This window comes from Thalia democratica, chromosome 8 (assembly GCF_965202585.1).
Source record: "Thalia democratica chromosome 8, ktThaDemo2.hap1.1, whole genome shotgun sequence".
NCBI lineage: Eukaryota > Metazoa > Chordata > Thaliacea > Salpida > Salpidae > Thalia > Thalia democratica.
Window position 1 is genome coordinate 8,919,539 of NC_139172.1, and position 16,743 is coordinate 8,936,281.

The 16,743-nt window shown below is 25.2% G+C and overlaps 1 protein-coding gene across 1 annotated transcript; it reads right to left on the bottom strand.

Moving 5' to 3' along the window:
* Positions 1–3,665: 3,665 nt before the first annotated feature.
* Positions 3,666–16,367, bottom strand: LOC145841916 (uncharacterized). The gene is made up of 19 exons (XM_082949217.1): positions 16,312–16,367; positions 15,550–15,703; positions 14,072–14,242; positions 13,364–13,487; positions 12,798–12,975; positions 12,527–12,666; positions 11,740–11,968; positions 11,382–11,535; positions 10,922–10,999; positions 10,163–10,322; positions 9,868–10,093; positions 9,529–9,687; positions 9,206–9,337; positions 8,829–9,003; positions 7,831–7,958; positions 5,536–5,723; positions 4,918–5,030; positions 4,224–4,372; positions 3,666–3,980 (listed from the first exon to the last, which is right to left on the bottom strand). The coding sequence occupies exons 1-19, from the start codon at positions 16,342–16,344 to the stop codon at positions 3,822–3,824; spliced, it is 2,850 nt and encodes a 949-aa protein (XP_082805343.1). The 5' UTR covers positions 16,345–16,367; the 3' UTR covers positions 3,666–3,821.
* Between the last annotated feature and the right edge of the window lie 376 nt (positions 16,368–16,743).

The window sequence follows — 16,743 nt, forward strand, 5'->3', positions numbered from 1 at the left end:
GACTGTTTGAAGACTTCAAATATTAGGTCAATTTAGTCATTTTTTTAGTTTTTGGCCTGAATTGCTTTTTGTATACGAAAATATCAAGCTACTTTTTGTTTATCAGGCTGGCTTTTTTGCTTTAAAGAGTGGCAAACCAAATTTATGATGTATGTTTTGTTCAATTAACAGTGTTGGTTTGAATTATAATATATGTTAAGTTTTAAGTTTTGCAGCTGATATAATTTGAAGTAGTATTTATATTACTGTATACATATAAACGTGAACAATTAGTGTTGCCAAAAAACTTGAATCCCTGAAAAGCTTAAAATTTGACAATATATGCTTAAAAAATCTGGAAAAAGCTTGAATTTGAGAATTTTTAAGAAAACTTTGAACTACAAATAATTTCTACATGTAAAGAAATGAAATTTCGATTTGACACAAAAAATCTACCATTTAAATGTTTTTTTATAAAAACATATCTAAAGTAGCTTAACAGTTTTTTTTTAATATCGATATATTATTTAAGACATTTTTTTACCTTTAATTTAATTTTGTACTGAAAATAGAAGAAAAAAGTTGAACTTAAAAAAACTTTATATTGGTGCATTGCACCTTTGCTTTTAGAATGTATTTACCTATTGTTGTGCTTTGCATTGGAACTAAACTTAACAAATTTTTCTAAAATTTCAAAGTTAATATAAACACCTCTAAAAAAAATTCTTACATAAGCAATATTTGTTGAATAAGTGCTCTTATCTTAACAGATTGATTAAGTCCTAATTTGATTTATGCAGCTTTATAATCTTCAGGCATTTCCTAAACACGACTTAATGTTGTCATTAAAGTAATAAACAAAAATATTTTACTACCGGCAACATAAATTATTTAAAAATAAAGAAAAATTCTAAACGGTATCTTCTTTTTGGTAATTACTTTACTTCTTTACAAATTGCCTTAACAATTTCTTCGATCAGTTTTGCTTTGTTGGAACTCACTTTAGCAATTTGTTTCATTTTGTTCGTTTATCGCAATAGCTCCTAAGTAACGTTTTTTAATTCTTATAGCTCGTCCTATATTTAATATTTACTCTTTTTATATGCAATATCTTTATTGCAGATAAATAATTGGTATAACGCTCAATAAAAAATAAGTTTTTTTACTTCATTAATGACTTAATAAACTTTTATACTTCTGTTAAAATGTTTTATAAACCTAAATGTCCATTCAAACTGACTTATAATAATTTTGGTAAACATTCCACTGTTAACAAACTTAGTTATTTTTTTATTTTGTGAACTTTATTTAGACAAACAAGGTTGCCAAACAAACAGGCTAGTTTAAAAGATTGAAAAACTCAGACTAGCTTAAACCTGTTTAAGACATTTTTAAAAAACTCATGTGTGTGTGAAACTTATAATTTAAACATTTTGAATAAATCTTTGAACTTTCAGAAAGGTTTTTATGACTGTAATGTAGTTTATTAATTGTAATTATTTTTTGTGATTTTACATATCGTGTAATTTTTTATAGCGATGATATTTTAAATAGGTATTTAAGCTTGATTAACAACAAGAATTTAGCTTTTTCAACTTTTAATAAACTTAGGCTGGTTTGATATAACTCAGACATTTTTGCTTTTAAAGTGGCAACCATGTAGAATTATAATTAGTTACTAATAAGGTATTTTATTAATTATGTTATAAAATTTGTTTTAGTTTTCTACAACACAAATAGGTATTTATTTTATTTAGTTTACTAATTACTGAATTTTTTAAAGAGTGTAAACTATTTGAGAAGCAAAAACTGTTTTTATAAGTAAATATTTAAATTAGTTAACTAAAACCAAAATATTATTCAAATGTCACTAAAACTAAAACAGCGGCCCGGAAAAACTTTGGAAACTTGTAATTTGGCCCGCAAGCACCAACTGCGTGCCGACCCCTGTTCTAGAAGAAGATAAATTTTAAATAAAGTATTCTTTTTTTTACTATTTTTGTTTTCTTCGTCCATTAAAAGACAAATAATTTACAATTAATTTGAAATTAATTGTTTTTATAAAGTAAAAAGATTATTTTTTATAAAAAACTCTTTGGATAAAATTCTTCAAAACAAAGCTAACTGAAAAAGAAAAATGACCGCCTTGTTATACGTATAAAAAACCAAAAAAAAAGCAGGGTTTTCATTTTTTTTTGCTCTCACTGGCAGTAAGCTATTTTTTGTGCTGTTTTTTTTTAATTTGCCACGCACAAAGTGCTAAGCTAAGCCTAACTCAAAGGTCAGGGTAATAGATGCATCTTAGTGCACACAAAATTAGTTTTTGGGAGCATAACATTTTTTAAGTGTCCATGAATCTTAATTTGACACCTACACTTTGATATTTACACTAGATATATTAGTTTTGGAGCAAAAAAGTACCGGCTATGTTTAAAGCTAATATTGAAACTTACACTTTATATTATGGAGTACATTATAAAGAAAACATTAGGGTGATTAGCTTGAAGCCTACTGATATAAACATTTTTTAATGGTATAGTTTATTTTGTGTTTTCAAACTATCAACCTTATATACTAAAATTTAAGTTTGTTGATTATATTTTTATTCTCACAACAATTTAATGAAATTTGCAATTTTTAATGTAATAGTAAATTTTAAAAATGGTATATTTCATACCTAAAACATCAAATATGTGAAGTAAGTTAAGTTGTTTTAAAGCCAGATGAAAATCTAGGGAAAAAATATTTAAAAAAACTCTCTACTTTTTATAAATAAAATAAAGAAAGTGTTTTTTTGACTTTACAACAGTTAGAGCTAAACATAGTTAAGAAATATACATGCTATGTTTAAATATTTTTTCTTAGAATATAGTTATCATAAAATATATCGGAATTTGGACGACGTACAATATTACTATTTGTTCAATAATTCAACTTATTGTACTATTTAGGATTTTAGTAAAATAAATGCTTTGGCAAAACTTTTTCGTAAAATAAAACAAGATAAGGCTATAAGCAAGAATCTGTGGTACCTGAAAATTTTGTACACAAAAATAGGAGGTTTTTTTTTTGTTGAATATCTCAAATTAGAATCATTCTTCTAATTAAGATTAACCCATAAACGTTCTGTAAACAAAGAAAAACTAGCTGTTATAGTATTTTAAATAAAATATGAAGTAAAATGTTAATACTAATAATCACAAGGGGTTATCTGAAAATAAAAGTCGTTAAAATGTTTAAATCTAACTTAACTTGATAATTCTTTATGTATATTTTGAAGTAGTATAAATTTTATATTAAAAGTTAATTATAATACTTTAAAACAATTAAAACTTTTGTTGAGACAAAAACACCAGGATTTTAGCTTACTTAAATTTTAATACAACTCTATAATGAACTAACTTGAAACAAAGTTGTGTGTCACTTTTTTTATGTACTATATTTAAATATACTTATTTATACCGTAAAAAACAAGCAAAAATACTTTATTTTATGTCGAAAATATGTGAAAAAAGTTTTTATTAGACGATTATTCTAATGAAATTAAATTAAGTGAATATTTCGAAGTTTAATAAGTATTTTAAATGTAAAAGAATCAGATAAAACTTCTTATTTGTTATTTTAATAAAATAAATCTCTCAACTTTAGTCATTGAATTATTTTTAAATTACTTATTTATGAATAGTTTATTAATTTATATCATAATTATTTTTGACACACGTTTTTGAGAATAACAAGTAATTTTTCAGTTTTTTCTAACATAACTTGTATTGTCAATGATATTAGGTACTTTTAAAGCAGCATATATATTGGTGTGTTAGGGTTTATAAGTACAAATAGTATTATCCGCTAAGTGGTATGGTGGAGACATTTGTACTTCTTCTTCTCCACGATCTAAAAAACTTTCCCTTAGAACTGCTGGTGCTCGTCATTCTTCCCCTTCCTTGGCTTATTTGAGATGCCTTGATCATTGCTTTTCGTCTAGTGATAGCTCGTCTTACCTTTTTGTTTTTAATATATTTTAATGACGAAAGTGTAATAAAAAGAACTGAGGTAGTTTTTAATTTTTAAATGTAGCTTTAAAAAATTGAAAACTGTACAAAATTCAATCATAAAAAAAAAACTTAACATAGGCGGTAAAGAACAGTTGTAATCTTTTTGTTTTTGAATTTTATCTAATGACTAATTCAATTCGATATTCTTTTAACACTTTGTAAGAGTATCAAAACTTAATTTGAGCAAACCTCGCCATTGAAGATACAATATACGATGAATATAGCTACCCCTTGTAGGGAGTTGACAATCACAAATATAAGAGTTGCGAAAAAACTGGTCCACACTAATAAACCTAAAATCCATGGTATACCCAACAACGGTAGCAAAACAAATGCGCCTAAATGTTTTGTGTATTCATTCAATACTTATTATCTTACAACAACTATATATACTTTTAGTAACTGTAAGAACAAAAACTAACTATTTTTATACTATTTATTAGTATTTTATGAAATACGTTAAAGGTACTTATAATGTAAAGTATTGACATATTTATGCTGGTAATGTTTAATATTTAAAGTTAAAGTTTTTATGTAAACTTATATTTGACAGTTGTTCAAAAAACAAATATTAATACTAAGATATTTAAGTCTTCATGTTTTTTTAATAAAAATAAGTAAATTAATTTCTCAATATTTAAAAAAAAGATTTGTTTTACCAGAACTTATACCATTAAAAATTTATTTTAAAATGTTTTGTGTTCGTAACTAAAACAAAACATTTAAAAAAGATAATTTGCCTTTGTATAACCAGTTTCTTATTCTAAATTTAATGCATGTTGTAATTTTATACGATAAAACAATTCAAAATTATTTTATTTTTTTTGTATTTAACCAATATTTAGTTACAATCAGTTTAAAAGCTTAATTTAAAGTTTCTTACCCTTAACACCGGTTCGAACATCTTTAATAAACTCAGAACTGTTGTTTTCGTTTTGGTAGTTTTCATCTATCAAATTGTTTTGTGAAATACTTTTTTTTCCTTGTGAAGACGATCTAAAAAGTTGTCTTAAAGTTTAGAAAAGCTACTTTAATTTTACCAATTTTTACGTAAAGTTTTTGGTTGTATTGTTACAACAATTAAATAAATAAACGTTACTACTTGGAAAGCTAATAAATGTCCAGTTCTCTAAGCAATGTAAATTTGAAGCGAAACCAATTAAAAAATGTTTGTTTATTTTATTTGCAACTTTTAAAATCTAGTTAAAAGTTCTATTTGTTTTCAATGAAAGTTTTTTTTTAAACAATTACCAACTTTTTTTTCTTAAATCAAATTTTAAAAAGAGTCAGCTAAAGTAAAAACTGGTTTGTACTTTTAAAAAATCTAATAAAAGATTATTAAAACATTTAAAACTAAAAATTAAAAAAAAAACTACCGATAAGTAACTATGTAATAGTTACTCTCTTAATAAGTTATATGAAAATGAATAAAATGTAACAAGTGTGCTGATTATCTGCTAATTGAAATAACTTCTTTAAAAGCTAAAACAAAAATCAGTACTTGTTGTTAGTTCCATGCAAACTGTCCATTTTTATTGCATTTTTCGAATTCATGGAAGAATGTGAAATTGCTGTCGATGACGTCTGTGACGTGAATGTATTGCTGTAAGGTCTCTTCGACACTCCGACATTGTTACTCGCCTTAAAACCAGCAACATTGTTTTTTCGCTTCGACATTTTTATAAGGACCTGTTGTGTAAAACAAGTTTTATATGTAGTATATTTCAAGAGTGAGTTTTAAAAACAGTGCTTATATATATATACTTCTTTTAATTTGATACGTTTTTAAACTAGTGTTTAAAGATAAGTAAGCATAAAACTTTCATTATTGGATATTTCATGAAAGGGGTAGGTGTCAGAAAAGCACAGCGTCACTTTACCACGGGGTGACACTTTAGCGCGGGGTGACACTATAGCACGCGTCACTTTAACACAGAGTGACACTTTAGCACGTAGTGTCACTTTAACACGGCGTCACTTTAGCACGGAGTGTCACTTTGGCACAGCGTCACTTTAGCATTATGTGACAATTTTGCACATAACAATTTTAAATCTTTTAAAGTGCTCATTTAAATAATTTTTAAATATCTAAGATAATTAACTTAAAAAACAAATAATTGTGAAAACTAGTTCTAAAACTTTTCAAAATATCGTCTTAAAAAATTGTGAACTAAGTTTTTACTATGGGCTTAAAATGAAACAAGAAAGTTTCTAGTCTTCATATTTTATTTTATTTATTTAAAACTTACGCTTAAAGTTTAGCCTGTGTTATCAAAATTAGTTAAAGTATTTAAAATAAAGTATTGATAATTCTTGAGCCTGTATTTGTTGCTTGCTTATAAAAACAATTCCAATGCAAAAACTTTAAAGTAAAAGTATCAAAACATTTTCATCTAAAATTTATTAGTAAACCAAGTTAATAAAGTTTTTAAATTTAATTTTTTTTCTAGTTTGAATAAAGTTTAAACTTGTAACTTATTTAAAGCTTGCTAACTTTTAGTTTACATGTTGCATAGCTCGTTTTCAGATTTTTAAACAATAAAGTACGTAATGTGATTTAAGCAAAGAAAAAAATGCAAAATAAGTTCAGTGCTAAAATGTCACTCCGTGCTAAAGAGACGCCGTTCTAAAGTGACACTCTGTGCTAAAGTGTCACCCGTGCTTTTCTGACCCGTTCCCCATGAAAGTATTACTACTCATAAGCATTATAGTTTTATAAAAGTTACCGCTGTAACCTTGTATTGAAATCTACATTTTATTTTATAATTTTAAAGCATGTATATAAACATGGAAATTTTTGTAACAATAAAAGCAATGATAAGCTTTCTCAAAACAATTTTCCAAATTCCAAAAACAACAATGTTTATTAGAAAGTGTTAATTTATTCCGATGCGTATATATCGGCGTTTGTCTTTAAAATATGAGTTAGTTGTTATATCTGCTGCAAGCAGTATGCTGTCTCAAGTCACGATGAAGTTTGCATGATCAATGCAATATCAAGTCAAGTTCGAGCCTATGAAGTATAATCTACATAGAAGAAACGTTGTCTAGGAAAGAATAAACTATACTTTGTTAAGGTTGTAAGTATTTTGGGTGAATTGTATTATAATAGATTATTTGCTTATCTATTACAGTATTTTTTCTTTAGTTTTGATAACAACTATTTGATAATAAAAATTAATTCAAAGTGTGTTTTATTTATAATTTATGAACAAGTTACTTTAATTAAAACCAATATTAACTTCAGTACTGTAAGCTACTCGTAAGTTAAGCAGTCAATTTATAAGTACTTGGAGACCACGTATTTAAGACCATAAACATATCCAATATCAAAAAAAGCCATTGTGGTTATAACTAATAAAACAAGGTACTTTATATTTTATACGATGCTTACTAAAACTTATGTTAAATTGATTTTATAATAAGCTACCTTAGAATTTGTTTACCAACTAAACATAACGTTTTAAGCTCGTTGAAATTTGCTACCGCAAAAACAAACTGTTTCTTATCGATTAAGGTACTTTTTATATGAAGTGGAGTTTAGTATTTTCGTGCTTATTAATTTTTAGTTTAAGATTTTCCTGTTTTTTGTATAAATATTTTATTTAATGTGGTATTTTATTTATAAATTTTTTATTGTAAATCAAATTTTAAAACCACTTATGTTTTCATCTCAATCTAACAAAGTTTTGGATTTTTTAGATAGCCTTCTCTTGTTCGATGAAATAATATATTGTTGAATATAGATATCGATAATAAAGTTAAGTACTACTAAGAGTTTTGACTTTTGTATTACCTGTACTACTTTTGCGAGAATGAAGAAGTTAAAGGTAATGATAAATAGGGCAGGACCAAGAAAGCTCCAGTTCATACCTGATTGCGAACTCAACCAACAAATCTTGTATTTTCCTTCTTGCGGCATTCCTATTCAAAAGTTTAACATTGTTGAAAATTATTTTACTAATAATAAAATTATACAGTTGTCTGTGAAGGTTTGTTGGATACCAAAACACAAAGACATTACATTAAGTAACTCAATTAAAAGTGCAATTGATACATTTATAAGAAAGTAAACGTAAAAGTTAATTTGTATTTTAATTTTTTTTACAAAACATCTCAAGAATAATTCTGGTACTTAATACTTATACTTTGAAGAAAATTTTAAACGATATTTTGTCCAGAGTAGTGGTATACACGGTAACACCTGTGCACAGTAGTGTACATAGAAAATACTTTATTACGGACAAAAAGCATAGTAAGGTAAAAAAAAAGCTTTTAGTTGACGTTTGTTTGCCTTTCTATACAGTTGAAACATAAATTAAGTGCTCTAAATACGTGATTTAAGTAATAATTCATTTCAAACAAAAACAAGTGTGTTATATAATTTAATAAAACTACTATATAATTAGGTTAGCTATTAAAGTCTATTTATTAGAAAATATTAGTTTATCAATAGGTTAGTAGTCTTTAAAAGTATAGAATTTTGAAAAAAGAAAAAATTAACATAGAATAATTTTATTTTTAAACAAAAATAAATCAGCAAAACTCATCTAAAAAATTCAAAAGGTCTAAAACTAGAATTCATAAATTAAATCGTAGTTTAACATTTTTCTACATTTTATTTGTTCAGACACTTTTTAATTGGAGACAGCTGTTTAATTGTAGAGTTATTATTTTACGTATGTACAAATTTCAAACTTATATTGGCTATTTTTGACAACATTAAAACAATTCGAGCTTTATTTGTAGATAGAACTAATAAAAACAGTAAAAACAAATTTTTAAGATTTTTACCTTGTGGATAGAATAAAACTTCGCCTTCTCCGGAGCATTTATCCTCATCTCTTGGCTCGATATAGTTTTCTGTCATCATACCGATTGACGCAGAAGCCCCAACAATTATCAACGGACACCCCCATCCTAACAAATACATCCACACTTTGTTGTCCAGACGAGAGTGTATAAAAACCTAATTTGTTTATATTTGTTTCGTCCTATCACTGAAAGCTTTCATTATAATAAACAAACCTAAACAGTAAATATCAAATTTTATGCTATGAATAAATGCATTACAGTTTGTTCAACGTAGAAAATAAAAAAGTTTTATAATTAACAACTTCAGTTTAAATAAAAACCACCTGAATACATAACTAAACTAAAGTTAATCTTACCTGCACAACGTACAAATAAAGAAATATTCCTTCCACAAACATCCACATGAAAGTGGACAGAACAAACAAATGAGACAAAGCAGTAACTAAAAAGCAGTGCATATTGTCCTTCAGTGCTATTTCTGATACCAACTGTGTTTAATATAATTAGTAAACATTTCTAAGTTTTTGATAGTTGACTGTGATTGATTAGAAAACCGAAGTTAAAAATACATTTGAAACTTCGTTATAAATTTGAATTCAGTAGAAACTTTAAATTGAAAGTAAATAAAAAGCTTAAGTATGATTACTATAACCTATTTATTTTTACAAATATTACAAACTTGAACGAGATGAAGGCAAAGTAGGGCCACGGACAGGTTGGCATGAGCAACCATTCTGTCATTCTTCACATGCTTTCTAACCACCAAGAATATTGAAAGCGTGATTATTAGACTGAATATAGTGAGCGTCGAACCAATGTATTCTACCACGTTTAAAAGCTACAAATGTAGAAGTTTATCAAATTTTTAATACATCCTTTGAACTAGTCGCAGTTGAAACACATTAAAAAAAAAGTTAAATACATTGTGTATTTTTTGTGCTTTTTTTTTACATGATAAAAGTTTAAATGTAAAAAGTTTAAGAAATATCTTACACAAACTTTCAGAAAACAAAAAAACCTTCTTCTGCTCATCAGTCTTCTTGTAATTTGGTTGCCAAGGAGACATGAAAGCGGCGAAGTTGGTGGTATGGTTGCAGTTGCAGGTCACTCCCTCCTCATCAACCGTTTCCACGCTGCATCCGTGTCCCTTCCACAACTTCTGATCCGCATCTAAGTACTGGCAGCTGACGCATCTGCCTTGATAGTTTTCAGATTTTGGCAAATCAGCCGTTGAAAACTTCATCCTGTTGTTATTGTTAAATCGTTTAACGGTAAATAAAAATACATAAACTGAAATTAATTTAAATTCTTACTTGTACTTTACAGGAACAGATTCTTTGCTTTTATTTTTCATCGTTGTTATAGCAATTATACCTCCATTTCCAATTATTTTTCTGTTTCCACCAAAAAAGTCTGAATTGTAGCCAGCCTCATTCAAAAACTTTTTCCAATTTTTGTAATGAGTTGCAAAAACTGTTACGCATTTGTTTCAAAAATTTTTTTAACAAATTTAAAAAAAAATTATACAAAATTAAAAAATAGTTTATAATTAAGCAAAAAGTTATATTTTTCTTTTTCAAATTTAAATACTCTCTATATTTGAGAGCTAAAAAAAGAGTTTTAGTCTAACTTTCAAGTTTTTGTAGTTATATTTATAAAACTTTTCGACTAAAGATTCAAAATATACTTTTTGTCAGTTTCGTTGATGAATTCACTTTTTTTTACTTATAATTTAATTTCAAAAGTATTATACAATTATATCCTCAATATTACCTTAAAATTAAAAACTATATCCATACTATTAGAAAATTAATAGCTGATCAAACGATTAGTACAATATTTTTATACTTGTAATAAAAAATAAAGTAAACACATAGTGATACATTTTTTAAAAGCAATTTATAATTATACTATTTAGCAGAAAAGTTTAAAAAGTATCTAAAACAATAGCTAAGTTAGAGAACACTTTTAATATATTCAAATGACTAGTTGATTGTCCTTTTATTTATGTCTTTAAATTATCGGCTTTCAAAAAGTTAACAGATTCTTTTAAATGGTAGTTATTAACCTACCGTTAAACTCAGTTCCATTTACTCCTGTCAAGTTAGCCCAAATTTCAGAATCATCAAATTCAAACTTCTTAGATTCACCTAATTTTTTTTTTAATATCATTAGAATTTTTTGTTACAATAATTAAATTTATATCTAAGGGACTTAAGTCAAATTATTTCTAAGCGTATTCTCAGCGACTAAACCTTATTATAAGCTTAGTTTTACCAAAAATTACGGGAATCAATTATTGACTAAAGATAATCTTAGATTTCTGAATTCTTCTAAAAAAAAACAAAAAAAAACTAAAAAAATACAGATTAAAAAAATATTATTCCCTATTATAAACAATTAAGTAGTTTTGGTATATAAAACTGAACAAAATATTATTTTTGTTCATAAAATTATTAGTACTACTCAAAAATTTTTTTTGAAGTACGAAAAATTATTGCAAGTATAAGAAGATCATATGAAAAAACTCACCATCTACTGTTGCCATTTCAATATCAAGTTGATCATGATTATATGACCTATTATTAATTTTTTCATCAAGTATCACGTTGATTGCTTCACTAAAATATCTATCGTTCAAAAGCAACATATTTTCCAATTTTTTTAGTTCATCTTTAGTTTTTACCTAAATGTTACAAAGTATTTTTTTCAATTAAATATTTTAGTTCTAAGAAAAATCAAAACATAAGTGTATAAAAATAGAATCTTATAATCAACAAGTATAAAAAATAAATACAGACATACATATGTATTAGAATAAATTACTTAAAATTATTTTTATAGTAATATAAGCATAAGATATAAAGAAATTAGTTATAGATTACCAAACCTCAGACCATATATTACTCTCATTGCCGATAGCTTTATTCATGACGCTAATATAGTGCATGAGTATGGTATCTGCTGTCAACCGGCTGTTTTCAGCTTCAATTTGTTCAATAAGCACGGCAAGATCGTGTTGAAAGTTGAGCAGAAGAAGAGTTTGATCCAAGTTGTTGAAGGACGAATTGATGAAGTTGTTTTTCAGATTCTCGCTCATAGTCGCCAGCTGACCTTCACTGTATATTTAAAAATGTATATAAAGCTTAATAATTGCTAAAGGAGTTTTGTGTGCTCTTAAAAATCGTTTGTAAAAATAACATAAAGTTAAAAAAACACCTTAGATTGTTTTATTATGATATTGTAGGTAAGAGTAAAACATGTTGATAAGTAGTAAAGTATTTTTAAAATGCTATTTTTGTATATTGAAATAAAAAAGTTTTTGTACCAATTTATAAACCATGGCTATATCTATCTAAAAGAGATTTTTATTTACACTTCTCACAATATTTTCAAAATAATATTTTATCTTCACTTATATTTATTTTATAGAGTTAATACTAAAAAAAAAATTTTTAGTTTGTAGTTTTTTGTACGAAGATTAATAAAAAGATAAACATAGTACATAAAAATCAATTGCTATCAATTAACAATTATCATAGTAAATCAATTTTAAACAAACTTATCTTACTAAAACCTCTTAGTTTATCATTAAACTCTTTTTTTTTTAATACAGTTAGATAAATCATGCAAAAATGTTATGTAACTTATATGTTAAAACACTAAATATTGCTAACTTTGGTTCGTAGCATAAATAATCTAGTTTTTGATTTCCGAGGGAGATTACAAACTGCTTGTTTTCAGGTTTGTTGCATAGAAAAAGCAAATCCAGTCTTAAATTAGTTTTGTTATCCGTCTGCGTTATTCCATTAAGATTCTGTTTTTAAACTATGTTAAAATTGAATTAAATATAATTTCCCATTTAAAAATAAGTTTGACCAAACAAACACAGGCCTATAGTGAAGGTTTTTTTTATTCAAAGTATTTTTGTCATAAACGGTTTCTTACGTTTCCCAAGTTGAATAACGTGATCATTGCTTTTTTGAAATCGCATTTTTGCTTGCAATTTCTCAGTGTAAGTATCTCGTTCCAAAGAGGGTTTAAATCTTTACACTTTCCACCTTTAAATGCTTCTGAAAGCAGTTTGTTTGTCTCGTAAGTTCCTAGAAAGCAATCAATAGAGTGCCTGAAAAATAGTTACATATTTCATGTTACGTTTTAGGTTTTTTGTGTTTTATAACTAATTTGTTTTAAAGCTGGTTTTTAAAAAGTAAATGCAGAGAAACATTTTTTCACCGTTAATGAAATACGAGTAAGCAATCTAATAATTATCAATACAGACATATAGCAATAAGCGTTTCAGTGAAAAAGTGCTATAAACAAAAATATATTACATAAACACAACACAAGAAGAACAACTTAGTCTCAAGTTTTAGGTAAGTCAAAGCTTTAAAATAAATCAGTAAACTTAATACAGTTTAAAAGTTCTAAAATAAGCTCTGTAAAATAACACTAGTATTTAAAATGTTCTAACATATTTTTTCGAGATCCTTTAAAATTATAATATAAACAACCTTTCTGCTTCAACATGACTAAAGTAGTACTGGTTAAGCGATTCATAGCCAATAACTAATTTAGCATCTAAAATTTCCTTTATATCTTCAATGTGTTGTTTTTCGGTTTCACTGTACTTTGCAACTAAAAATAAAAATATTAACATACTTATATATTTTTTTCTAAAACTGTTTAATAAGAATATGGTCTAAAAATTTACCTTAAATAAGTTATAAAACCATAGGTTACCTAAAAAGAATCACATAAGCTTTCTAAATTAGATCTAGCACACTTTAGAAAATTCTTTAGTATTGTTGTATTTGTGATGTTCAAAAATAATTTCAAAATAAATTTTTTTTAGCTTTTTATCTTGAATGTTTTTAATTATTTGTGTTTTTTTATTTTGATCAAGCTAAAAAATACTTTTCAACTACCTTTAGTTTTTTATACATTTATTATATTTTAAGTATTTTTGAAGCTTTTTTTTTTCAGTTTTAAAAAACATTCTAATAATCTTTTGTTTTGTTAGTTTTAAATTTATTTTTTAACAAAAATATTATTTGTAAAAATAAGTTTTAAGTAACTACGTTGCCTTAAATTGTTTTTTTTTTAATAAAAAATGCTTTAAAGTACTTAATGTAATGAAACTAAATACTCTACAAGTCGGTTAATAATTTTTTTAACTAAGCAAATTATATCTAGGCATTTAGCTGACGAAAACCTGTTACCTTCACTTGTTTTGTTATCAAGTAAAATTTGAAGATTTTTTATTAGCAAGTATCTAGGTGGCTCAATTTCAGAAATGTTTATAAACATTTTATAATCATCTTTCAAAACTTTCTTTAGAGTACTGTTGTATATTTCAAGTTTAATTTTATGTTTTTCATCTATTTCAGTACCTGCAGCCAATTTTTTATGTTAAATACTTTAAATAAACTTTTAAAGCTTATATTTTCTACTAACTTGAGCGTATATGATTTACTTTGTTAGTTTGATGAAATCTATGTTTTTAAATAACTAATATTGCTTACTGAACGACAAATAAAACGCTAAAAAAGTTTGGTCTAAGGACAAAGAAACCTTTAATTTAAAGATCCATACACCATGGATTTAGTTTAATGTCTTGTATAGTACATTTATTTTAATATACATCTAGAGTTTTTTTGTTGTAAATAAATCTTTTTTAAGTTATATCAACAAAAGTATTGAAAAAAAATTCGTACTTCTATTTACTTAAAACTTATTGATAAGTAAAGTAAGTCTCTGTTAAAAGTTTTAAGATAGGTAAACTATTTTAAAATACTGAAAATATCGTATGTATGAGGCAAATAACTTGATAAAACTTAAAATATATTTTTTTATTCAGAAAGTGTTCAATTGTCTTATCTACTACACTTTTGTCACAGGTAGTTTTTTATTTATTTTAGACAGATATTGAATTTAAAAAAATTAAAGTGCTATATATTAACTTTACCTTGAAACCTACTACTTATTGTTTTTTTTTCTGTATCAAATTTTCATTACAATAGTTTTGATTTGTTTTCGCCTTCAATGCTTAAAATTCGTTTAAGGTTTATTACTTATAAATCTAAGATCTTTTTCAAGGTAAATAAATATAAAATTGATATTTTGATATGTTTGAATTGAAATTTCTTTTTATATTTTGGTATGTATAACAAACTTTTGGTCTAAGAAGTATATTTTAGATTACTTTTTAGGTCGTTAAGGTAAAGATATTAAGAACTTATAACAAATAATGCTATTATAATTATGTTAAATAAATTAGTTTTTTTGTAAGAAATCTAACTACTTTTACAATATTTTGGCAAACTAACAAGATCTTCCAAAGTTAATAGATAAAAAGTATAGAAAATATAATATTTATCTTCTTCAAAATGATTAATGTTAGTGTATGTATTTTAGCAGACATAAGTTAAAAACTTTAAGTTAGAAAAACACATCAAAGGTTGTATACGAACATTTATTTACTATAGCTTAAATTAAAAACTATTAATGAACAAAATTTTAAAGATTGAGTATTACACATTTTACCTTGATATACTTTAATTAATGTAATTTGGTATCAATAATTAAACTGTAGAATGAATTTAACGGAAAGTTTTAAGGTTTTTTTTTTGTTTTCATTTGTATAATAGTAAAGCTTTAATTATTTATTTAAATTTTATATTTAATTTAAATTAACTACCTTCATCAGGATCGTAATAACTATTACCAGATCCAATTTCGTCGGTGTAAGTTTTGTTCGTTAAAACATCCGGATTTTTTAAATCGTTTATAAAGTGCTCTGTATCGCCTCTTAGTAAAGAACTTTTTGCTACAATGTTACATATGGTGAAAATCTGACGATAAAATATGATATTAAATTGTGACATACAGTTTTGCAGAAAGTCATAGTCATTTTTAATTTTTTACTCTTGATTATCTGTTTTGTTTATAAAATAGATATGCTGTGTAATTTTTTAGGTTAAAATAATAAATAATGTGAAATAAAAAACTTTAAAATAGACTATAATAATACTAGACTATAGTCTTTTAATAGTATTGTGTTTTTTTCATTTTTAAAGTAAATTATTTTTGCTTTAGAAAGCTTTAAATGAAAACAAAAAACCATGTAGAGAAATAACATTGAAGCTATACAGTTTAAAGAAAATAGGGTTTTTAGGAAGCAAAAACGTATACAGCTACTATTTTTTATTTACAAATGAATAACCTGATTGTCTGTACTTTTATTACTCTCATTAAAAAATATTTTATAAACTTATTCGTAAATGTGACAATTTTAAATCTAAAACTGAAATTCGACGCTTAGTAATATTTAGATTTTGAGTTATTAGATATTATTGGTATAGATTAGATTTGCTTATCTTGATACTATAAAACTTAAATAGAAAATAAATAATTATCGCAAAAGCTTTTATAAATATAAAACGAAATTAAATATACTTACCTTTAGTAATAAAGTAATAGTCCGTGACTTCATAACTATTAGCAAAAAAATATTAAAACAAGAATCTAAAAATAATTAAAACTTAAAAATCTACAATTTTTGTCCTAATATTAGAATTAAATAAAACAGATTTCATTTTAGTATGTTATTTTAGTGTACCGTACATCATCAATAAGTAAAAATGTCAATACAAATAAAGCTTATAAACTAAATTTGAAAACAGTTATAAAAATAAAAAAGTTTAACATTAACTGACAAATTTAAAACCTAGAAAAACTGTATTCAGCTTAAAAAAGTAAACTATAGCTAACATCATCACTAAATGAAAAATATTAAGGAAGTCTAAAACTATTGTGTAACTTTTCATTTGCTTTAATATTAGTTTAATCAATGCACATCAATAAACATTAGTTATAAACACATTAAACCGCG

Excerpts from the sequence above, each read along its gene's own strand:
- LOC145841916 (XM_082949217.1), bottom strand. The coding sequence starts at position 16,344 with ATGAAGTCACGGACTATTACTTTATTACTAAAG. Across the intron at positions 13,488-14,071 it reads TGATAACAAAACAAGTGAAG|TTGCAAAGTACAGTGAAACC; the intron begins GTAACAGGTTTT and ends TTTTATTTTTAG. Across the intron at positions 3,981-4,223 it reads ATTGTATCTTCAATGGCGAG|GTAAGACGAGCTATCACTAG; the intron begins GTTTGCTCAAAT and ends AAAAACAAAAAG.